The sequence below is a fragment of the Eschrichtius robustus genome, chromosome 4, assembly GCF_028021215.1.
Source record: "Eschrichtius robustus isolate mEscRob2 chromosome 4, mEscRob2.pri, whole genome shotgun sequence".
NCBI classification, from domain to species: Eukaryota; Metazoa; Chordata; class Mammalia; order Artiodactyla; family Eschrichtiidae; genus Eschrichtius; species Eschrichtius robustus.
In genome coordinates this window covers 59,876,162-59,902,139 of record NC_090827.1, presented here as the reverse complement: position 1 = coordinate 59,902,139, position 25,978 = coordinate 59,876,162, and the positions used below count along the sequence as shown (strand labels likewise).

The 25,978-nt window shown below is 39.0% G+C and overlaps 1 protein-coding gene across 2 annotated transcripts in view; it reads left to right on the top strand.

Annotated features, from left to right (window-relative positions):
• Window positions 1-25,978, top strand: part of ART3 (ADP-ribosyltransferase 3 (inactive)) — a 35,700-nt gene that overhangs the window by 4,506 nt on the left and 5,216 nt on the right. For both annotated transcript variants that reach the window (XM_068542144.1, XM_068542143.1), the window contains exons 2-6: window positions 1,214-1,925; window positions 21,562-21,594; window positions 22,444-22,480; window positions 23,472-23,500; window positions 25,391-25,423. In XM_068542144.1, coding sequence (XP_068398245.1) covers window positions 1,214-1,925; window positions 21,562-21,594; window positions 22,444-22,480; window positions 23,472-23,500; window positions 25,391-25,423 — 844 coding nt within the window. The remainder of the gene's footprint in view (window positions 1-1,213; window positions 1,926-21,561; window positions 21,595-22,443; window positions 22,481-23,471; window positions 23,501-25,390; window positions 25,424-25,978) is intronic.

Here is a 25,978-nt window from a genome sequence, read left to right as displayed (position 1 = left end):
GGTATTTGCGGGGGCTCCTGGAACCAATCCCCCATGGATACTGAGGGAAGACTGTACATATATTCCTATTACGAAATGATAAAAATAACCACAGCTTGTTGAAGGCTTGATACGTGCCAGGCATGGGGCTAAGGACTTTGCATATATTCATTATATCATGTAATCCTCACAACAATCCTGCAATTAAGATATTATTTCCTCACGTTATCCCCATTTTTTAGATGAAAAAAATTGAAGCTCAGAAATGTCAAGTAACTTTCCCATAAGTAATTAGTACCTAGTTAGTAACAGAAATGGAATTTGAATCCAGATCTATCTGATTCAAAGCTAGTAGTGTTCGTTACACTACACTGCCCTGCTTCTTATGTTATGTGTGTCATATAAAGATGCTTAGTCCTTTTCCAGTTACTTGTAACGGAAAGACAATTCAAACTAGCTCAGATAAATAGGGAATTTACTGATTCTTATGACTGAAGTAAAATACAGTTTTCAGGTAAAGCTAGACTCAGGCCTTAAGTAATGTTATCAGGGCCTCATCTCTCTCTTCACCTCTCAGCTCTGCAAACCTTCCTTTGTTGGCTTTATTTGTAGACAGGATTCTCCATGGGACTAAATGGATGACTATTGGCTGCCGCAAGCCAATATTATCCTTAGAGCTTATGGTTATAGGGAAAGAAAGCCTTTTGTTTTTCTGGGAGTGCTCTGGTTTTTAAGCCTGCATCGTTGCTTATCATAGGGGCTGAAGATGCAGAATCAGTCCTAGCTGAACCACACAGACCAGGGGGAGGGGGCAGGCTCAGAGCAAAAAGGGTAATATTTGCCTTTATATATTTATCCTTCATGTAAAGTGTTTCACACAAGATATTTCAAATTCACTCAACAGTCTTGAGTGGTTGAGGAAATCTAGCTAAGAATATTGTTCAAAGCCAGGACTGCCACCCATTTTCTTCAGTTTCACCCTCATTGTTCTTTCCTCCGTACCACAGGGTTCAAACGAATGAGTTGTAGGCATGGTCATTTACTCTTTCGTATAAATATGTGAGAAAAGTTATCATTAGCAGTGGAAGATACTTCCTATGTAAAAACATATCCAAAGTTCATTGTAAGCAAGGGAGAGGGTCTTGGCATGAGGGGCTGGATGCGATAAATTGAGAGAAATGATGTACACCAGATGTCTTTATTTCAAGAGTATTAATGTCCTTTTCCTTTGAAGGTACAAGCTGAACTGATAGATATGGCAGATAATGCATTTGATGACGAATACCTGAAATGCACTGACAGGATGGAAATCAAATATGTCCCCCAATTGCTCAAGGAGGAAAAAGCAAGCCTCCAACTCTTGGAAGACGTGTGGGAAAATGCAGAAGCCAAGTGGGAAGCTCGGAAGACTCAGCTCTTTCTCCCTGTGGGTTTTAAGGATAACCATGGAATAGCCCTGATGGCATATATTTCTGAAGCTCAAGAGCAAACTTCCTTTTACCGTCTGTTCAGTGAAGCTGGGAAAATGGCTGGCCAGTCTCGAAAAGATTATGTCTATGGCTTCCAGTTCAAAGCTTTTCATTTTTACCTGACAAAAGCTCTGCAGTTGCTGAGAAGATCTTGTGAGAACAGTTACAAAAATGTGGTGTATAGCGTAAGGCAGACTACTTTATTTACATTTGGAGGACTAAACCAAGTCCGACTTGGCCATTTCACCTTGGCATATTCAACCAAACCTCAAGTTGCTAATGACCAAGATGTTCTGTTAATCATCAACACATGCTTTGGAATTGCCGTTGAAAAATTTTTTGATAAAGAAAGTGAAAGAATTATTTTAATACCTCTGAATGAGGTTTTTCATGTGTCACAGGGTGGGGCTGGCAATAACCTTATCCTTCAAAGCACAAACAAGACCTGCAGCCGTTATGAGTGTGCATTTCTAGGTGGTAAGTGTCTCTGTTCTGTCTGTGCTTGTCTGGGAAAGAAGGAGTGGCACTCTTAGGCCCAGGGAGAGGTCCGGAAGAAAATTGGGAGGTTTTAAAAGGAGACAAAACATTGGTGGTCTCTCATCTAGCTCTTTTCATACTGTTTCTTTTTTCATAATTTAATTGTATCAAAATAATACATTTACGGTATTATTGAAAGTTAAAAAAACAAAATACTAATATAAGGTAATGGTTCTCAACTAGCAGTTTTGCCCACTAGGGTCAGTTGACCGTAGCTGGAAACATTTTTAATTGTCACAACTATCTTTAGTTGCTGCTAGCATCTAGTGAGTATAGGCCAAGGAACAAAACCTGCCTCGCGGCTCTCATTTAACTGGAAGTCTAGAGGTGGGCTGTCCAGAGTCGGTACAGGGGCTCAACTACATCATGAGAAACTCAGACTCTCTGTCGTCCACCAATTTTAGCATGTTGGTTTGTTGATTCATGTTTTCAGTGTGACTGTTGGCAGCTGTAGGCATCAGTCCATGTTCAAGACAAAAAGAAAGGATAGGAGGATGGCAGCCAAATCTGCCTGTTTAATCAGGAGAGTAAAGAAATTCTGAGTAGACTTCTGATTGCATATCATTGACCGGAACAGCTACTTGATCATCTGTAACTACAAGAAAATCTTGAAAAGAGAATAATTAACTTTTTCAGACTCTGTCGTGTAGGGAGGCAGGGGAGAAGGGAATTAGAAGAATCTGATCACCACCACCCTCCTCAACATTTGTGCATTTCCCCTTCCCATTCTCCCAGTGTAGTAAAGACTGGTACTGTTTTGTTTTTAAGTACTACTTTTACCTCAGAGTTATTAGTTGTATGATTTTCTGTTTCCTTAGCTTTTTATATCCCATCAATAATTCACCCCCTGCATCCTTAGAGATGTAAATCTCCTCTTAATACGTTTAGGTGTATCAGATACTCTCTTTTTTTTTTTTTTTTTTCTGGATATATTCCTGGATTCCATCATCTTGCTTTATGAAAATATCCTGAAATCTCTCCTCACTACTATTCTGAGACTTTCTTTTGCTTCTACCCTATGAGGAATCCTCTATATCTTGGATTTCCTTCTCTTTCTTGAATTACTCCTTAGTTTGGAGGGGGTAGGGATTCTTCAGAAGTTTTCTGAGAAAAGAGATATTGAGACAAATTTTCTAAGACTTTGTATACCTGAAAAATCTATCTTTGAGACCTTGAATAATAGTTTGTAGATTTGTATTTTTGTCTTGGAAATTATTTTCCTTGGAATTTTGGAGATGTTCCTTCATTGTCTTTTAGTTTCTGATGCTGCTGTTAAAAAGTGTGAAACCATTCTAGTTACTAAAACTTTGAATGAGACTTGTTTTTCCCTCTGGGAGGTTTTAGGATATTTTCTTTATCGCCAGCGTTCTGAAATTTTATGGTATTGTGCTTTGGGGTAACCCTTTCTCCTTCCTCTTATGAAAATGGCCTCTTGTTGATCTTCTTCTAGCACTATTTCTCTGTAATCTACTAAAGGTGGAATGACAACTGTATAACCATGCAGCGCTGCCTAATGGTAAACATAACCGTTGATCGTTACAGTGCCTCTGAGCTGGGAGGTTGTGAATGAAGTATAAATACCTGGAGGGAAGCCATAGCTTTGGGCATTCTTGAATGTGGTGTGACATACTGAGGTATTCTTCTTGCTGAGTCCTGGAGTATACTCATGGCGTGACTGATATAAGACATGTTGTCTTCTATGTGTGGCATGAGGCTACTAAGCTAGGATAGTTCCTGCACCCACCTGTGTAACCTTGTTTTCTTGTATTTGAGATGTCATTCTGGGGACTGAAGGACAGCCCTGGACTGCTGTGAGGACTTGCATTGAAGGTGTATCTCTCATGCTACCCTTTAATAGGTATGCTGTATTCCCTGCCTTGCATTCTTCTGCAAAACTGAGTAAACTGGTGAGGGGATGCCTTTTGGAGTCTTATGAGTATGATTGTCTAGCTGAACCCAAAACCATAGCTGCTGGTCAAGCAAAGCGAGTATTGAAGTAGGGCCTTGGAAGTGGGATAGACTTTTAGACCTTGACTCAAATGTGCCAGCGCATTATGAGATAAAAAAGAACAGGTAGAGAAGTGCTGATGAGACATTATACCTGTGAGATGGAGTGGGGAGGGGAGCTGGTCCACTTTTGATTTAATGGCAGAAGCTATGTGGCCACTGAGATCCCTGGGGCACAAAATTTAAGGATGTCTTCATGCTTAGGGTCGTATACTTGCACAACCTGCACCTGCATGATCCTAAGAGCGAGTGCCTCCTTAAATTTTGCACTCTAAACACCTCATTTGCCTCACCTTAGTCCTGGCCCTGAGTTGGAAGTTAGACCAACTGTTCTCCTTGAGGGGGCAGACGAAGACTGAAGTGAGCAAATCTATGTTGAGAGGAAAAGTGCCCATTTCCCTCACCCAACCATACATTGGACCTGACCAAAAATGAAGCCGGCTGGAGCCAGCTCATACCAGCTCACAGGAGCTGACTGTGGGCATATATCTCTTGGCAATTCCTCATACATCACGATGGCTTGAAATTGGCCATGGATGAGAGTTATACCATGGACATCAGCAAAGACTACAAATCAGAACCCCCATTCTCCACCCGAGAACCTGTTCAATTTTACCAGCACATTATAGCCAGAAACCCAGTTGCAGCTGGGCTGACAAAATGATACCACTTTTGGTGCTTCTAATGCACTCAGCCAGATGCTATTTGTGGAGGCATTGGTTCTGCAGAAACCCTGGCTACGGTAGCTGCAGTAGGCCAGATCAATCACTCGTATCTGGTTGATGAACAGAGGTGGGCAGTGGAGCCCACAGAGTTCATGTTTGTGAGTAGCATTACGATAAACAAAAGGGGCAGAGCCGCTGGGTTGATTCAGAATGAGCCAAGTCTCAGACCTACATGGGGAAGTCTGTTATGAGCCCAGTGTGAGGAAAGGGGAGGAGAGTGGGCAAACTTCTGCGGGCCTGCCCAGAAAGTCAGGCCGAGGCTACGCAGCAGGTTAATGTTCAAACCAGCCACAAGGGAAAACCTCTGTGGAGGCTCACCTGTACTATTTGTTTGGAGAGCTCTGGCAAAGTCAGGCCACTGCACTTGATTGTGTTGCTTTACCTCTAACCTGGAGTCTGACCAATGTCCTCTGCTGCCATCTGGAGATAACTAATGGGAACTCAGGATCAAAAACACCCTGAAGTGATCATTAAAGCTAGGCTGTTTGAAACACTATGAAGGATAATAACCAGGGGTTTTAAAAGCTCAAGCCAGGAGGATATAATCAGAACCTTGTTCCATTGTGACTGAATATACCTCTGGATGTAAAAAGGCAGCATTTATGAAAGTGATTAAAAAATTATACTGTGCTAAATTTAGTGTGCTAACACAGTCCTGTGCTGTTACTTTAAACCTGCTTGTGATTTTCAAGATAAAAATGTATGTGGGCCTTACAAAAACTAGTTAGCCAAAGAAAATAGTTCAGTTGGTTAGGAAGTGGAGAGGATAATTCCTGGTGGTCAAAGATACTCGTATTAATCCAAGATAATGGGAGTGAGTAAATGGTAACAAAACCCTTGATCCGTCCTTATGGGAAAATTACCACAGGTTAACCTTCTTTTATACTGTTTTTCTAGAAAACTTGATAAAAGTAGAATGTCAGCTGTGTAATCAGGCTACATTCCTCATCGTTTAAAATGACCCCATCTGAAAACTGCACTTGGATTGGGAGGACTATAGATGAATTATAAATACCTGGTAGGAAGCCATAGCTTTGAGATTTCATGCCCCTTACAGTGTAGATATAATATGATTCATTGGAAGAAAACTTATAAGCAGAGAAATAGTAGATATACCTCGTCCCCTGAACTCTCATTATTTTACTGAACAGGCTGGTCATAGATCATCTGGTATTTTGGACAGTATTTCCATAGAGAGGGACCAGACTGTATATATGTAAATATATTTTACACATTAATAGAGTCATGGGGGCGGGGAATATCAGTGTTCCCTGACTGCAAAAGTCATCTTGTTAGAAAGGAAGAGCCCCTGAACTCCAGTGGCTGGTGTTAGTCTATCTTGTTGAGCTTACTCAGACCTGCTGAGCCAACTCTCTGCTAAGCCATCAAAAGGGGGAAAGAAGATGAACCTACAGAGCTATCCAGATTTATTTTTTATAAATCCACCCCTAGCACTTGAGGGCTCATCAAATATAAGTACCTTCATTGGTTCTGATGGACACTCTTTTAGCCTTCCCTGGGAGTAGCGAAGTTTCTGTGTTGTTGTCTGGGATTGGGGATTCAACAAGATTCCGTATAGATAAACCAGATAGGAAGTGACATATCACATATCCATCACCTCGAGAAATTCACATTATGAATCAATGCCTAGAACATTTGGAAGGCTATTCAGACTGTTTATTCCATATTTATAGGAAAAGGGAGAACTCTTCATTACCAACCCCCTCCAGAATTTCACCCACCAGACTTGTTCATGCTGATTGTATCAGACAAGGTTTCCAACCAGAGAAACAGAATCAGTTGTAAGGAATTGGCTTACATGATTGTATGGGCTAGCAAGACAAGTCTGAAATCCATAGGTCAGGCTGTCAGGAAGGGCAGGCTGGAACTCTTGGGTGTGAGCTGAAGCTGTGTCCACAGGCAGAATTTCTTCTTTTGGGAAGCCTAAGCGCTTAAGGCCTTTCTACTCATTGTATCAGGCCCACCAGATTATCTTGGATAATCTCCCTTATATAAAGGTAACTGATTATAGATTTTAATCCCATCTACAAAATACCTTCAAGGCAACAACTTAGATTAATGTGTGATTGAATAACTAGGGACTGTATCCTAGACAAGTTGATACATAAAACTGACCCTCACACCTGTATTAGTTATCCATCACTGCATAACAAATTACTCCAAAATTTAGTGGCTAAAAACAACATTTATTGTCTCATAGTTGCTGTGTCAGGAATCTGGGTTCAGTGTAGCTGGGTCTTTTGACTCGGGATCTCTCACAAGGCTGCAGTCATCATAATACTTGACTGGGGAAGATGTACTTCCCAGCTCACTCACATGGTTGATGGCAGGATTCAGTTCCTCGTGGGTTGTTGACTAAGGCCTTAGTTCCTCATGAGCTGTTGGCTGGAGGCCTCCCTTGTTCCTAACTATATAGGCCTCTCCATAGACTGTCTCACAGCATGGCAGCTGTCTTTTCAGGTGTGAAGTCTTACAGGTAAGGCCCCCATTGAGCCAATAGTTTGGATAAAGTAGTAGGTGAGGCTTTGTACTGTCTAATGCAGAGGTTCTCAGACTTTCTTGGTTCATGGTGTCCTTAGTGTTGTCATAATTTTTTTCAGAGTGTCCCTAGGCTAAAATAAATGCCTAAAAATTCCATTTATTAAGTAAACTCAAACAACTCAATAAGTATTTATGCCCTAATATCTTAGTAGCTGTTTTTTAAGAAGTAATATATATAAAAAGTTTTAAGAACTATTATTTCATTTTTAACCACAGTGACTTGCTAATGGGATGTACATGCCTATTGGACACTGACTGCACAGCTTCTCAAACCTTGGTATCAGATTAGATACCACCTTATTTCCTGATCCACATTGATTTTTCACATATATTTGCTTTTTATCACAACACTTGCTAAAAACCCAGCTTTGCAAATATGTGATGTTATTGAATAGAATGTAACATAACTTTGAAACTGTGTTCTATCTAAAGCTAGTAGTTCATGCAGTGTCTGAAAGATATCAAGTTGGGCTGTGTTTGTCTTGAAATTTTAAAATATCCCTTGGTACCCCTGTGAATTTGCTAGAGTGTGCAGGGACACCTCTACCACTGTTTGGAAACTGCAGGTCTAATGGATGGGCAGCCATTTATTTGCGGAAGTGGCTAAGGCTTTAGGAGCCAGGTTTGGCCCTTAATTGGAGGTAAAATTTCCATGTGACAATGGAACTTTTGGGAGTTTGTCCTACTTCATGGGAATTTAGTTCAAAGAGAACCCATTGCACAATAAGATATTAGGTTGGAGAATCATGACTTTTCTTTTAGTGAGACAGTCTGTCTCATTAGGCCCAGTAACAGGCTAGCAGTAGCAGGGCCTACAAAGGGAGGAGTCCTTGTGTCCAAAAGTGCAGTGGCCAACAAATACTGCTGTAGTCTTGTTGCCAGAAATTCCAATCAGCTATGAGTTTGGTCACAGACATCTGTAATTTCTTGAGATCTGAAGGAGATAGGAACTCCTGGGAGGGCTTTATTTACTGTTGTCTGAACTGCTTCCAAGGCTTCTTACTGTAGAGCTCCCTGCTAAAATAACAACTTACAAGGTTTTCCAGTGTGGCTGGTAGGAATAGTCACTACTCTTCATCCTTTGAGTTCTTTCCCTGGCCTTGGGTAGTTTCCTTAGACAAGTATAAACTGATCAGTACTTTGCTGAGTACTGGAAACCCTTTGAAGATCTCTGGGGTTCTCTGTGCGGCTCCTTTCTCTTTAGTACTCTGTAAAAACCAAACTATCCTGGTATTTTTCGTTTTGGAAAAAGCTTAAACTGGTTAATAGTTATAATACCATGTGAGTTTTCTGTTTATTCTTGAGTTATTTTTGATAAGTTACATTTGTCTAGGAATTGTCCATTTGTCTTATATTTCTAATTTATTGGCATAAAGCTAGTCACAGTAATCTCATGTCTTTTTACATCTGCTGAATCCGTGGTTATATTCCCTTTTTCAATCCCTATATATATTTGTGTCTTCTCCCGTTTATTTCTGGATCAATCTCTTACCCATTTTTAACCCTCCTACTCTTTTTTTATTGAAGTATAGTTGATTTACAATATTGTGTTAGGTTCAGGTGTACAGCAAAGTGATTCAGTTATATATATATATATTTTTTCAGATTATTTTCCAATATAGGTTATACAGGACATTCTGAATATAGTTCCTCATGTTATACAGTAAATCCTTATTGCTTATCTATTTTATATATAGTAGTTTGTATCTGTTAATCGCATATTCCTAATTTATCCCTACCCCCTCCTCCCTTTCCCCTTTGGTAACCATAAGTTTGTTTTCTGTGTCTGTGAATCTGTTTGTTTTGTATATAGATTCATTTGTATTATTTTTTAGTTTCTACATATAAGAGATATTATATAATATTTGTATTTCTCTGTTTGACTTACTTCACTTAGTATGATGTTCTCTAGGTCCATCCATGTTGCTGCAAGTGACAATATTTCATTCTTTTTTATGGCTGAGTAATATTCCATTGTGTTTATACATATACATACACAATGGAATATTATATATATAATATAATACATATATGTGGTATATAGAGATATATACCACATCTTCTTAAGCCAGTCATCTATTGATGGGCACTTAGGTTGTTTCCACGTCTTGGCTATTCTAAGTAGTGCTGCTGTGAACATTGAGGTGCATGTATCTTTTTTTTTTTCTTTAATTAATTAATTAATTAATTTATTTATTTTTGGCTGTGTTGGGTCTTCGTTTCTGTACGAGGGCTTTCTCTAGTTGCGGCGAGTGGGGGCCACTCTTCATCGTGGTGCGCGGGCCTCTCACTGTCGTGGCCTCTCTTGTTGCGGAGCACAGGCTCCAGATGCACAGGCTCAGTAGTTGTGGCTCACGGGCCCAGTTGCTCCACGGCATGTGGGATCTTCCCAGACCAGGGCTCGAACCCATGTCCCCTGCATTGACAGGCGGATTCTCAACCACTGCGCCACCAGGGAAGCCCGCATGTATCTTTTTGAATTAGGGTTTTCATCTTTTCTGGATATATGCTCAGGAGTGGGATTGCTGGATCATATGGTAGCTCTATTTTTTAGTTTCTTAAGGAACCTCCATACCATTTTCCATAGTGGCTGCACCAATTTACATTCCCACCAACAGTGTAGGAGGGTTTCCTTTTCTCTACACTCTCTCCAGCATTTATTGTTTGCAGACTTTTTGATGATAGACATTCTGATAGGTGTGAGGTGATACCTCACTGTAGTTTTGATTTACTTGTCTCTAATAATTATGATGTTGAGTATCTTTTCATGTGCCTGTTGGCCATCTGTATGTCTTCTTTGGAAAAATATCTATTCAAGTTTTCTTTCTATTTTTTGTTTGGATTGTTTGGTTTTTTGCTGTTGAGTTGTATGAGCTGTTTGTACATTTTGGATATTAACTCCTGTCAGTTGCATTCCATAGGTTGTCTTTTTTTGTTGTTGATTGTTTGCTGTGCAAAAGCTTTTATGTTTGTTTAGGTCCCATTTGCTTAGTTTTGCTTTAATTTTTTCTTTTTTTTTGCCTTGGTAGACTGATCTAAGAAAATACTGCTACAATTTATGTCAGAGAATGTTTTGCCTGTGTTCTCTTCTAGGAATTTTATGGAATTATGTCTTATATTTAGGTCTTTAAACCATTTGAGTTTATTTTTGTATATGCTATGGGAGAGTGTTCTAATTTCACTGATTTTTATGTAGCTGTCCAGCTTTCCCAACACCACTTGTTGAAGAGACTGTCTTTTCTCCATTGTATGTTCTTGCCTCCTTTGTTGTAGATTAATTGACTATAGGTGTGTTGGTTTATTTCTGGACGCTCTGTTCTGTTCCATTGATCTATTTGTTTTTGTGCCAATGCCACACTATTTTGATTACTGTAGCTTTGTAGTATTGTCTGAAGTCTTGGGAGGGTTATGCCTCCAGCTTTGTTCTTTTTCCTCAGGATTGCTTTGGCAATTCTGGGTCTTCCATGGTTCCATATACATTTTAGGATTATTAGTTCTAGTATTGTGAAAATGGAATGGATATTTTGATAGGGATTACATTAAATCTGTAGATTGCTTCAGGTAGTATGGTCATTTTAATAATATTAATTTTTCTAATCCAAGAGCATGGGATACCTTTCCATTTCTTTGAATCATCTTCAGTCTCTTTATCAGTGTTTTATAGTTTTCAACATATAGGTCTTTCACCTCCTTGCTTAAAAGTTTTTTTCCTAGTTTTTTTTTTTTTTTTTTTTTGACATGATTTTAAACGGGATTTTTTTTTTTAACTTTCTGATATTTCATTGTTAGTGTAAAGAAATACAACAGATTTCTGTATATCAATATTACATCCTGCTGCCTTGCTGAGTTCATTTATTAGTTCTAATAGTTTTTGTGTGGTATCTTTAGGGTTCTCTATATAGAGTATCATGTCATCTGCAAATAGTGATAGTTTTACCTCTTCCCTTCAAATTTGGATACCTTTTGTTTTTCTTGTCTGATTGCTGTGCTAGGATTTCTAATACTGTGTTAAATAGAAGTGGTGAGAGTGGGCATCCTTGTCTTATTCCTGAATTTAGCAGGAAGGCTTTTAGCTTTGAGTATGATGTTGGCTGTGGGTTTGTTGTAAATGGCTTTTATTGTGTTGAGTTATGTTCCCTCTGTACCCACTTTGGTGAGAGTTTTTATCTTGAATGGATGTTGAATTTTATCAGTTGCTTTTTCTGCATCTATTGAGATGGTCATGTGGTTTTGTCTTTTCTTTTGTTGATGTGGTGTATCACATTGATTGATTTACTTATTTGAACCATCCTTGTGACCCTGGAATGAATCCAACTTAAACATTCTGCATGACCCTTTTTAGGTATTGTTAGATTAGGTTTGCTAATATTTTGTTGAGGATTTTTGATCTATACTCATCAAAGATATTGGCCTGTAATTTTCATTTTTTGTAGTGTTTTTGTCTGGTTTTGGTATCAGGGTGATGGTGGCTTCATAAGAATTTGGGAGTGTTCCCTCCTCTTCAGTCTCTTGGAATAGTTTGAGAAGGATAGGTATAAGTTCTTCTTTATATGTTTGGTAGAATTCCCCAGTGAAGCCGTCCATTCCTAGACTTTTGTTTGCAGGGAATTTTTAAATTACGGATTGGTTTGTTCAAATTATCTGTTTCTTTTTGACTCAATTTTGGCAGGCTATATGTTTCTAGAAACTTGTCCATTTCTTCTAGGTTGTCCAATTTGTTGGCATATAACTGTTCATAGTATTCTCTTATGATTTTTTGTATTTCTGCACTATTGGTTGTTATTTCTCCTCTTTCATTTCTTTTGTTTATTTGGGTCCTCTTTCTTTTCTTCTTGGTGAGCCTGGCTAGAGGTTTGTTGATTTTGTTTATCTTTTAAAAAAACCAGCTCTTGGTTTTATTGATCTTTTCTATTGTTTTTTATCTCTATTTTTATTTAGTTCCTCTCCGATCTTTATTATTTCCTTCCTTCTGCTGACTTTGGGTTTTGTTTGGTCTTTTTCTAATTCTTTTAGGTGACAGTTTGTTTATTTGAGACTTGTTTCTTAAGGAAGGCCTGTATTGCTATGACCTTCTCTTTTAGAACTGCTTTTGCTATATCCCATAGATTTTGTAAGGCTGTATTTTCATTGTCATTTGTTTCAAGGTGTTCTCTGATTTCCTCTTTGAGTTCATTGTCAACTCATTGTTTTTTTTAGTAGCATGTTGTTTAGTCTCCATGTGATCGGTTTCTACCTTTTTTTTCTTTTTGTGGTTGATTTCTAGTTTCATACTGTGGTGGTGAGAAAAGATGCTTGAAATAATTTCTATCCTCTTAAAATTGTTGAGGCTTGTTTTGTGTCCTAGTATGTGGTCTAGTCTAGAGAATGGTCCATGCACCCTTGAGAAGAATGTGTATTCTGGTTTTTTTGGATGTAATGTCCTGTAGATATCAATTAAATCCAACTGGTCTATTGTGTCATTTAGAATCTTTGTTGCCTTATTGATTTCATCTGGAATATCTGTCTATTGATGTCAGTAGAGTGTTAAAGTCTCTTACTATTACTGTATTCCTGTCAGTTTCTCCTTCTATGTCTGTTCGTATTTGTTTTATATATCTAGGTGCTTCTATACTGGGTGAATATGTTAATGAGTGTAATATCCTCTTCTTGTATTGATCCCTTTATCATTATATAGTGTCCTTCTTTGTTTTTCCTTATGGACTTTGTTTTAGTCTGTATTGTCTGATATGGATATTGCTAACCCCGCTTTTTTGTTGTTTTCATTTGCATGAAATACCTTTTTCCATCCCCTCACTTTCATCTGTGTATGTCTTTTGCCCTAAAGTGAGTCTCTTGTAAGCAGCATATTGTAGGTTCTTTTTTTTTTTTTTTTAAATCTGCCATTCTGTGTCTTTTGATTGGAGCATTTAGTCCATTGACATTTAAAGTAATTATTGACAAGTATATATTTATTGCCATTTTAAACCTTCTTTTCCAGGTGATTTTGTAGTTCTTCCTTGTTCATGTCTTCTTATTTTTGGTTTTCTTTTTGTGGTTTGATGGTTTTCTTTTGTATTATGCTTGAATTGCTTCCTTTTTGTTTTTGGTGAATCTATCGTATGTTTTGACTTGTGGTTACCCTTGTTTTCAAGTATGTTAACCCATAACTATATCTACTTGCTTTAGACTGGTAGGCATATAAGTTCAAACACATTCTAAGAGATGTACAATTTTAATCCCCTCCCCCATATTTCATGATTTTGATGTCCTGTTTTACATCTTAATGTTTATGTTTTTGCTGTTAATTGTAGTTATAATCACTTTTACAAAAATTTTCTGGTTGTTTTTTAATCTATGTACTGGCTTATTTAAGTGGTCTTCAATCCTTTTATACACTTGCCATTCCTATTGTGATTTTCCCTTTCCTATAGATTCTTGATTCTTCTCTATTTAGAGAAGACCTTTCAATATTTCTTTTAGGTTAGGTTTAGTATTGCTGTATTCTTTTAGTTTTTGCTTGTCTGAGACATCCTTTATCTCTTCTTCTAGCCTAAAGGATAGTCTTGCTGGGTAGAGTATCCTAGGTTGCAGATTTTCCCCTTTCATGCCTTTGTTTGACTGTTTCTGCAGAGAAATTAGCTGAGAGCTTTATGGGGGTTCCTTTGTAACTGACTCTTTGTTTCTCTTTTGCTGCCTTTAGATTCCTCTCTTTATCTTGAACTTTTTCCATTTTAATTATAATATGTCTTGGTGTTGGTCTGTTTAGGTTCATCTTATTTGGGACCCTCTGTGCTTCCTGTACCTAGATATCTGTTTCCTTCTTTAGGTTTGGGAAGGTTTCAGCCATAATTTCTTCAAATACATTTTTTTTTTTTTTTTTGCCTTGCCATGCAGCTTGTGGGACCTTAAGGTTGGCACGTTTTATATCATCCCATAGACCTCGTATATTGCTTTCTTTTTTTTTTTTTCATTTGTCTTTCTGTCTTTTGTTCTGATTGGGTGATTTCCATTATTCTATATTCCAGATCACTTATTCGTTCTTCTACATTATTTAGCCTGCTATTCATTGCTTCTAGATTGGATTTTATCTTGGTAATTGAGTTGTTTTTGATTGGCTCGTCTTTATAGTTTCTAGTTCCTCATTACAGTGATTCTGCATTTCTATCAATAATCGTTCTTAATTCCTTTAGCCTCTTTATTACCTCCTTTTTGAACTCAGGGTCAAGTAGAGTGGAGAGGTCTATTTCATTGTTTGTTCTTTCAGAGGATTTCTCTTTTTTTTTAATTTATTAAAAAAAATTTTTTTATAACTTTAAAAAATTTGTTTATTATATTTATTTATTTTTGGCTGCATTGGGTCTTCATTGCTGCATGCAGGCTTTCTCTAGTTGCAGTGAGCGGGGCCTACTCTTCGTTGCAGTGTGCAGGCTTCTCATTGTGGTGGCTTCTCTTGTTGCTGAGCATGGGCTCTAGGTGCATGGGCTTCAGTAGTTGTGGTGCACTGGCTCAGTAATTGCAGTTCGTGGGCTCTAGAGTGCAGGCTCAGTAGTTGTGGCGCATGGACTTAGTTGCTCCGCCGCATGTGGGATCTTCCTGGACCAGGGCTCGAACCTGTGTCCCCTGCGTTGGCAGGCAGATTCTTAACCACTGCGCAACCAGGGAAGCCCCTCTCTTGTTCTTTTAACTGGGAGCAGTTCCTGTGCTTTTTAAATTTTACTTAAATTTATGTCTCTATAAATTTAGGAGAAACAGTTATCTACTGTGGTCTTGAAGGGCTGGTTTTTATGTGGGAGCATTCCTGAGTAGACTGTATGAGTCCAATAATTTTGGTGCAAGGGCTGCTTTTGGTATGGATGCTAGCCACATCTTTCCTCAGAGCGTTATCCCCTTGATAGGGCATGTGATTGGTGTTGTGGTGACCAGAGCCTGCACTGGATTTGGGTGGGGCCTCCTCTTTGCTCCATGGCTGTCACAGCCCTGTAGGGGGTTGGGATCTGCTCCCCACTAGAAGCCCTGAGTGTTGGTTTGATAAGGCTCCATTGCCCTTAAGTGTGTGCTCTGTCCCAAAGGAGGTGAGCACTAAATCAAGTGAGGCCCATATGGTCACAGTGAAACTGTCCACTGCCCACTTAGGCACCCATGGTTCTGCCCAGAGCAGTCCAAGGTCCCATCCCTTTTTTTTTTTTTTTTTTTTATAAATTTATTTTATTTTTACTTTTGGCTGTGTTGGATCTTCGTTGCGGTGCGCGGGCTTCCCACTGCAGTGGCTTCTCTTATTGCGGAGCATGGCGTGTGGACTTCAGTAGTTGTGGCGCATGGGCTTAGCCGCTCCGCGGCATGTGGGATCTGCCCGGGCCAGGGCTCGAACCTGTGTCCCCTGCGTTGGCAGGCGGATTCTTAACCACTGCGCCACCAGGGAAGCCCCCATCCCTTTTTTGCCTAGTGCTAGGCTGGTGCTGGGGGCTGAGGTGTTGTGACTGCAGGAATCGAGGTGATTGTGTTCCCACCTGGGACTGGGGCTGCCTCTATGGTAGGGCTCTCCCAGGACCTGTCTGCCCCAAATCCGGCTCCAAGCTGCTGTGTGAGGTGGGCAGAACTGGAGCCCTTCTGCTGGGAAAGGAACATCTGAGTACTCCTCACGTGTGATTCTCTGATGCTGCTTGTCACCTACTGTGCACACCAACAGAGTCCACTGCTGGAGCCAAGCCCTGCCATGCACGCTGACAATGAGCTCTGGTTTGGCCCAGACTACACCCCAGGCCCTTCAGGCTGTTTCTGCACAGCTAGACAGAGTCCTTTCCCAGGGTCCGTCTCCCTGAGTTTCAGTGCCTAGCCACTGCACATACTAGCAGCCCCACCCGGCAGGCCTTTCAGGCTGGGAAGTGCAGCAACATGGAAGCCGTCAACACCAGTCTCTCTCCACTCTGATTGCTAGCAAGCCATAGTAAAGGGTTAGGTTAACTGTTGAGGAGGACATTTAGTATATGAAGAGAGAATTAGTTAAACAGACAGATAAATTTTCTCCTAATTTTTTCAGACTAATCATATAATCATAAAGTGTTAGCTTCATGGGGCAGAGTCAAGATGGCAGTGTGGGAAGATACCGAGTTAGGGCTCCCCACAACTAGGGCGCCTGCTGGCTGCTGATGGGGGACACTGACGGCCAAGGAGATGGGAGGAGCCCCCAAGCGAACTGGTAGGACATGGGGGGACTGAGCGGGGGAGGAGAAGTGGAGGCCAGATTGGCGCCCCTGAGGCCAGGGAGATCAGGAGAGGCAGGTGGAGGGGCCCTCCAGGAGGATTGGGAGAGGAGCAGAGGGCAATTGCCCGCCCACTCGGGCCTGGGGACCCTGCTGAGCTCCCAGGCCGGTCCCCTGCCCTCCAAGGCCCCCCCCCAACCCTGGCCGCATTGGTCCTGGGGGCATAGGAAGGAGGCAGGGGAGATCAGGAGAGGCAGGTGGGAGGGGCCCTTCAGGACCAGAGGAACGGGAGAGGAGAGGAAGGCGTTTGTTCCTCTTACTCGGGCCCAGGAAGCCTGCTGGGCTCCCAGGTGAGGTCCCCCACCCTCTGAGACCAGGGGTGGGGGGCATGCCTGGGCCCCTTCTGTTCCGTTGAGCCTAAGCCCCACCTCCTACAGCCCCCAGGGCCTTTTCCAGCCCTGTGGGTCCTGAGCACTGGCCCCGCCCAATGCCCAAACCTTGCCCTTGCTTAGGCCCCGCCCTCCAGAGCCAAGGCATTTTCCCCCCTTTTTTTTTTCTTTTTTCTTCTTTTCCCTCCTCCCCTCTTTTACTGTTGTGGTACTGTTGTACCTTCTGGTTGTTGTTTCATCTATATTTTTATTTTTATATTCTTTTTAACATATCTGTTAGTTTCCTAGTCTAATTTTATTTTTTACTTTGCTATTGTTCTCTTTTTTTTTTTTTTGCCACCCCACGTGGCTTGCGGGATCTTGGTTCACGAGCCGGGGGTTGGGCGACAGCTCCTGCGGTGGGAGCTCTGAGTCCTAACCACTGGACTAACAGAGAACCTCAGACACCTCAGAGAATATTCATTGGAGTGAGGTCTTACGGAGGTCCTCATCTCAGCACCAAGACCCATCTCTACGCAACAGCCTACAAAATCCAGTGTTGGAAGCCTCAGGCCATACAACCAGTAAGACAGGAACACAATCCCACTCATTAAAAAAAAAAAAAAAAAAAGAGATGGCAAAAAAAAGTCACAGATGAAGGAGCAAGGTAAAAACCTACAAGACCAAATAAATGATGAGGAAATAGGCAATCTACCTGAAAAAGAATTCAGAGTAATGATAGTAAAGATGATCCAGAATCTCAGAAATAGAATGGAGGCACGGATTGAGAAAATACAAGAAATGTTTAACAAAGATCTAGAAGAACTAAAGAACAAACAAACAGAGATGAACAACACAGTAACTGAAATGAAAAATACACTAGAAGGAATCAATAACAGAATAACTGAGGCAGAAGAATGAATAAGTGAGCTGGAAGACAAAATGGTGGAAATAACTGCCAAAGAGCAGAATAAAGAAAAAAGAATGAAAAGAATTGAAGACAATCTCAGAGACTTCTGGGATAACACTAAACACACCAACATTCGAATTATAGAGGTCCCAGAAGAAGAAGAGAAAAAGAAAGGGTCTGAGAAAATATTTGAAGAGATTATAGTGGAAAACTTCCCTAACATGGGAAAAGAAATAGTCATCCAAGTCCAGGAAGCACAGAGAGTCCCATACAGGATGAACCCTAGGAGAAGCACACCAAGACACATATTAATCAAACTAGCAAAAGTTAAATTCAAAGAAAAAATATTAAAGGCAGCAAGGGAAAAACAAAAAGTAACATACAAAGGAATCCCCATAAGGTTATCAGCTGATTTCTCAGCAGAAACTCTACAGGCCAGAGGGAGTGGCAGGATATACTTAAAGTGATGAGAGAGAAAAACCTACAACCAAGATTACTCTACCCAGCAAGGATCTCATTCAGATTCGAAGGAGAAATCAAAAGCTTCTCAAACAAGCAAAAGCTAAGAGAATTCAGCACCACCAAAGAAACTTCTCTAGGCAGGAAACACAAGAGAAGAAAAAGACCCACATAACCAAACCCAGAACAATTAAGAAAATGGTAATAGGAACATACATATTGATAATAACCTTGAATGTAAATGGATTAAATGCCCCAACCAAAACACATAGACTGGCTGAATGGATACAAAAACAAGACCCATATATATGCTGTTAGCAAGAGACCCACTTCAGACCTAGGGACACATAGAGGCTGAAAGTGATGGGATGGGAAAAGATATTCCATCCAAATGGAAATCAAAAGAAAGCTGGAGTAGCAGTACTTGTATCAGATAAAATAGACTTTAAAATAAAGACTGTTACAAGAGATAAGGAGGGGCACTACATAACAATCAAAGGATCAATCCAAAAAAAAAAAAAAAAGGATCAATCCAAGAAGAAGATATAACAATTGTAAATGTTTAGTCACCCAACATAGGAGCACCTCAATACATGAGGCAAATGCTAACAACCATGAAAGGAGAAATCAACAGTAACACAATAATAGTAGGGGATTTTAACATGCTACTTACACCAATGGACAGATCATCCAAACAGAAAATAAATAAGGAAACACAAGCTTTAAATGACACAATAGACCAGATAGATTTAATTGATATCTATAGAATGTTCCAGCCGAAAGTGGCAGAATACACTTTCTTCTCAAATGCTCACAGAACATTCTCCAGGATAGATCACATCTTGGATCACAAATCAAGCCTCCGTAAATTTAAGAAAATTGAAATTGTATCAAGCATCTTTTCTGACCACAACGCTATGAGATTGGAAATCAATTACAGGAAAAAAACTGTAAAAAACACAAATACATGGAGGCTAAACAACCAAGAGATCAGTGAAGAAGTCAAAGAAGAAATAAAAAAATACATAGAATCAAATGACAACAAAAATACAATGACCCAAAACCTATGGGACTCAGCAAAAGCAGTTCTAAGAAGGAAGTTTATAGCAATTCAGTCTCACCTCAAGAAACAAGAAAAATCTCAAATAAACAATCTAACCCTACACGTAAAACATCTAGAGAAAGAAGAACAAAGAAAACCCAAAGTCAGTAGAAGGAAAGAAATCATAAAGATCAGAGCAGAAATAAATGAAATAGAAATGAAGAAAACAATAGCAAAGATCAATAAAACTAAAATCTAAAATCTTTGAGAAGATAAACAAAATTGATAAACCCTTAGCCAGCCTCATCAAGAAAGAGAGAGGATGCAAATCAATAAAATTAGAAATGAAAAAGGAGAAATCACAACTGACACTGCAGAAATACAAAGGATTATGAGACTACTACAAACAACTATATGCCAATAAAATGGACAGCCACGAAGAAATGGACAAATTCTTGGAAAGATACAATTTTCCAAGACTGAACCAGGAAGAATTAGAAAATATAAACTGACCAATCACAAGTAATGAAATTGAAACGGTAATTAAAACTCTTCCAACAAACAAAAGTCCAGGACCAGATGGCTTCACAGGTGAATTCTATCAAACATTTAGAGAAGAGCTAACACCCATCCTTCTCAAACTCTTCCAAAAAATTGCAGAGGGAGAAGCACTCCCAAATTCATTCTGCGAAGTCACCATCACCCTGATACCAAAACCAGAAAAAGATATCACAAAAAAAGAAAATTATAGACCAATATCACTGATGAACATAGATGCAAAAATCCTGAGCAAAATACTAGCAAACAGAATCCAACAACATATTAAAAGGATCATACACCACGATCAAGTGGGATTTATCCCAGGGATGCAAGGATTCTTCAATATACGCAAATAAATCAATGTGATACACCACCTTAACAAATTAAGGAATAAAAACCATATGATCATCTCAATAGATGCAGAAAATGCTTTTGACAACATTCAACACCCATTTATGATAAAAAACTCTCCAGAAAATGAGCATAGAGGGAACCTACCTCAACATAAAAAAGACCATATATGACAAATCCACAGCAAGCATCATACTCAATGGTGAAAAACTGAAAGCATTTTCACTAAGATCAGGAACAAGACAAGGACGTCCACTCTCGCCACTCTTATTCAACATAGTTTTGCAAGTCCTAGCCACGGCAGTCAGAGAAGAAAAGGAAGTAAAAGAATACAAATTGGAAAAGAAGTAGTAAACTGTCACTGCGGATGACATGATACTATACATAGAAAATCCTAAAGATGCCACCAGAAAACTACTAGAAAACGGTATGGAGGTTCCTTAAAAAACTAAAAATAGAACTACCATATGACCCAGCAATCCCACTACTGGGCATATACCCTGAGAAAACCATAATTCAAAAAGACATGTACCACAATGTTCATTGCAGCACTATTTACAATAGCCAGGGCATGGAACCAACCAAAATGTCCATCGACAGATGAATGGATAAAGAAGATGTGGCACATATATACAATGGAATGTTACTCAGTCATAAAAAGGAACGAAATTGAGTTATTTGTAGTGAGATGGATGGACCTAGAGTCTGTCATACAGAGTGAAGTAAGTCAGAAAGAGAAAAACAAATATCGTATGCTAACACATATGTATGGAATCCAAAAAAAAATTGGTACTGGTGAACCTAGTTGCAGGGCAGGAATAAAGATGTAGACATAGAGAATGGACTTGAGGACACGGGGTGAGAGGGGGAAGCCGGGGTGAAGTGAGAGTACCATCGACATATATACACTACTGAATGTAAAATAGATAGCTAGTGGGAAGCAGCAGCATAGCATAGGGAGATCAGCTCGGTGCTCTGTGATGACCTAGAGGGGTGGGATAGGGAGGATGGGAGGGAGGTTCAAGAGGGAGGGGATATGGGGATATGTGTATAGATATAGCTTATTCACTTCGTTATACAGCAGAAACTAACACAGTATTGTGAAGCAATTATACTTCAATAAAGATCTATTAAAAAGAAATACATAAATAAATAGTTAGCTTTGGATGGGACTCTGGTGGTCATTTGAAGCAATCTCCCAATAAAAGATACACATAAGGGAACTGAATTCCAGAAAAGTTAGATGTTTTATCTAGAGCTGCTGCTCTTTGGTGACTGTACTATGAATACAAAAATGTAATTTGCTTCCCACTAAATTATGAGTCTGATAGACTAGGAGCTGACAGATTAGAGTACCAGTAGGCACAGACCAATTTGAAATCTTTACTAAGGTAGATTGTGTCTAACTAATAAACTTTATCTTTATGTTTCAGGACTAAAAACTGCAAATTGTGTTGAGAACATGGGTAAGATATGCTCTAGAGTATTATCTCTGTAATGGGAATTTTATCAGTGTTATTTCTCACAGGAATAGGTCAGAGCCACCCCACTGTACTGTCATACTGTCAGCCATTGTCTTCTCAAGGCTGAGTTGTGCTACTGCTACTACCTTTTCAGGGGGAGGGTACAGGAGCCCATCCTAAGCCTATCCCAGCCTTGCCCGTGGCTGTTCTCTCAAGCATTGCATTTGCCTTGGGCATGCAGGGACCATGCCACTCTGACCCTAGCCTATCATTACAGGATTTTGACTCCTGAATACCCCTGCATGACTCCTATGCACAGAGTTAGACTTGTATTCCTTTGTTTTGACATCTTGGGAAGTAATATTTGGGAGACTGATGAAGGATTCCTTCATCAGGGGAAAGACTTGGGGGACAGAACGGTAATGTGGTCTGTTTCCTCTTCCTCAGGGAAAAATAGAATATAACAAAAATAGGCTGTCTTAGAGGACCATGGAAAAGATTTGGGAAGGTAAACAGGAATTCTAAGAGTATTCAGGAACAACATTATCAAATTAGGCTCAACCGATCTGAACCAAAGTTGACAGGAAATGCCTTGGACTGATGCATGCTTTGGGTGCATCCTTTTGAAGATTTATTCAAATAGTTTGAAAATAAGGGTCCATTTCTAGCTGTCTTCCTGGCTAGTTTTTCTTTGAATTCTTCTTAAAGTAATTAAAATGAATCTATATCCATTTATTTTTGAGACTGAAATTTTATATTTCTCATATTGCCATATTTTGCATGTATCTTGACTGAACCTGACATTCACATCTAAGTATAGTACTATGTAATGAAAACATGTTTGTATTTCAGAATATTTTCAACCCTTCCATGTCTACAACTCTGGTAAGTATGCTCTGTTTTTAAAAATAATGGATGTTTATTAGCTACACGGATGTTTAATAGCTCTTTCCTGTTCAGCAAATTCAATTCTTAGCTGAAGAAAAAGAGTACTTTGCACATATGAAGGAGTAACCTGGCAGATATGAGGCGGAAAAAAAGAATCCATTCTGGGGAAATTTACCTCCTTGCAAATGAGAGAGTTGGCTCTCTGGAGATCTGATCAATATGGAAACATTCTGCGGAATAAGGCTGGGCAGACCTGAAGAGCTAGGCACTCTGGACAGGTCTGAGGCCTCTTATGTATAGCTCTGTTTTCAGTCATTGAGATTAGCCTGTGTGACACCAAACATCCAGATGAAAGTAGAAAAAGTTAGTCATTTGCCTTTTTCAAGTAAGGTGATGTTTGGTGTCATTTGACTAAAACATCTGGGTGATTAGATGCTTTCCCCAGCCCCTACGTTTCCACTTATGGTGATGTGGCCCAAATCACTTCTTTGCATTTAAGTTCCTTGTTATGTATTTGGCCCATGTAGCTACAATAAGTTTTTCTTTTTTGAAGAGAGAAAAGTATCTGGCCTTTCCTTAAGTATGCAGTTTACCTGACGTTTGGAAGATATTTCCTGTCCTTGTGTGAAGCATTTCATGCTTAGTAGCACTTCTTATTGGCAGGGCAGCCACAAGTTTTACTGGTCACTTCACAGGGACTTCAGCTAACTCTTCAAGACAGACATTTTTCTAGCTTGTGGAGATCGCTAGGAGACTTACTGTATATAACAGTTTCTCTTAGTAGGAGGGTCCAGGGGAATGTTCCAGCCCAATTAGCCAAGGTGCATTTAGACTGTGGGCGACACTTAAATTTAGTAGCATTAGTTTACTGGATATTATCAAGTGGATCTTTATGGCCATAATTACCTGAAAATAGTTCTGCTCTAACTGTGGTAACTCCCAATTACTTTGTTCTATCATTAAAACTGGTAAGTTTCTTTTTGTAACTTAAGTGAGAAAAACCAGAAACTTGAAGACCCTGGTAAGACATTTTTTATAAACTCTAGGGACTTACATTTGTAAGACAGCTTCCTTAGGGGTGGGAGCAGGTGGGCATGGCATGGTAAGGAAAAGTGGGAAGAAGGCAGAACCCACATTAGCTTACTACTTTGGTATATAAGAGACGCTCCTGAGTTCCAGATATCCTTCTTTATAAGGACGACACAGCAGCTCTGTCTGTCTCCTATCTAACAATCCATAGGTCATCCCAGCGGAGCAGTTAGAGACATGACATAAGAAACTAGTTCTAGAGAACTTACTATTTTCTGCTTTAGGCTAGCTGTTACATGGATAGAGGAAGGTGTGACTAATTATTCCACAAACTCTGTAACATAGGGTGTTCATCAGGAGCATAAAAAATGGCATTTTTTCCTAAATTAAAATGATCTTATATATGTATGCATATTTCTGTTTCTAGCAATCTGAGTAACAAGTGCTATTAGCTATATCCATTTGATTATTTAGTATATTCCAAAGTATGACTCACTCCCAATTTTTTTTGTCTTTCTTAAAAATGATATTCTTCAAGGGTGCTGGGACAGAAACACTCTCATAAATTACTGGTGAGATTATAAGTTGGAACTTTTCTGGAGGACAATTTCAATAGTATGTATCACTAGCCTTAAAAATGTCCATACCTTTTAACCTAGCTATAACACTTTTAGATATTTGTCCTAAGGAAATAAACATAAAAATTTGTGTACAAAATATGTACAGAAATGCTTATGCAGTGTTATGGTAGCCAAAATTTATAAATAACCTTAGTATCCAACAGTTGGGTATTGTTAAATAAGTTATATCCATATAATGAAACACTAACCAATTTAAACACCATGTTTTTGAAAAATATCTAAAGATATGAGAAAGTACTTATAATACAGTGACAATAAAAATAGGATAAAAACAAACTCTACTCAATACTCCGTAATGGCCTATATGGGAAAAAAATCTAAAAAAGAGTGGGTATATGTATATATATAATAGATTTACTTTGCTGCACACCTGAAACTAACACATTGTAAATCAACTATACTCCAATAAAAATTTTTTAAAAGATAGGATAAAAACAGCATATGGAGTATAATATCAAATTTATTTTAAGATGTCAAAAGGTACAAACTTCCAGTTTTAAGATAAATAAGTACAGGGGATGTAAGGTACAACATGACTATAGTTAACAGCTGTATGGTATATTTGAAAGCTGTTAAGAGAATAGATCCTAAGAGCTCATCACAAGGAAAAAAAAAACAGTTTTTCATTTTTTTTTTTTGGTATCTGTATGAGATGCAATAAACTTATTGTGGTAATCCTGTCACAATATATGTAACTCAAGTCATTATGCTGTATACCATAAACTTATACAGTGTTTTATGTCAATTATATCTCAATAAAACTGAGAAAAGTAGTAAAAAATGTGTATGAGCATGTACATATATATATATATATAGCAAAGAGACAGGAAATATACCAAAATATTAAGACTGAATAGCTCTGATATCTGGGATTATGAGTAATTTTTAATAATTTCCTATATTTTTCCAAAGTATCTGTAATTATATTACTTATATAATCAAGAAGTTTCATTTTTAAAAATAAATCATGACAAATGTAGGTCAGAGTCTAAAAAAAAATCAACAAGAGATATTTTGCTTAATCTAGGAGAGTGCCTGGGTCACTGGCCATAGTTCTCACAGTAAGTCAGGCACCAGTGGGTTAAATCTCTTTCCCTTTTACCCAAAACTCTAAAAGCTTTGAGAGTGGGTCATCTCTCAAAGCTTTTAGAGTTTTCTACCGTAAATAGCTATGTAAATATAAGGTTAAATTTTCAAGCTTACTGCGTTTATCACTAAACATTTCCTATTCTCATCTTCAGGAATGGAAAGCCAGGAGTCCACAATCTTACCTGGTAAGTGATATTTTACTTACTCTCAGAGACTAGCTACAAGGTTAGAAGGAGGCATGAGGACTCCTAGAACTAAGGACATTACTGGACATGGAGAGTCTGAGGAATAAGTTAAGTCAAAACAGAGGGACTCTAGTTATTGAGAGCTTATTATGTTCCATGCAGTAATGTCCTAAGCAGTTTTATAATGTATCACCTTTAATCACCACTTACTACAAACCTACAAGGTATTTCTTTTGAGTAAATAAGGAAATGAAGGTCAGAGGGATTAAGCCTGCCCAGTCATAGAGCTAGTAACTATAATGACAATAGAGCTAAACCAAACAGAGTCTTGGACCCAGTACTATTTCATTTAAAAACCGATGTACTAGGACTGACTGCCTTATGAAGATAAGGTTGGCCAGATAATGAAGTTCTTGAAGTCCACCATAAGGAGTTTGGGCTTTGTCCAGTTAGAGAATGAACAGCAATTGAAAGGTGTTTTTGTTGTAACTGTTTTCTTTTTCCTTTTTCGGTGGGGGGTTGAAGATGGGGGAGGTATAGACCAAAGGGAGCATT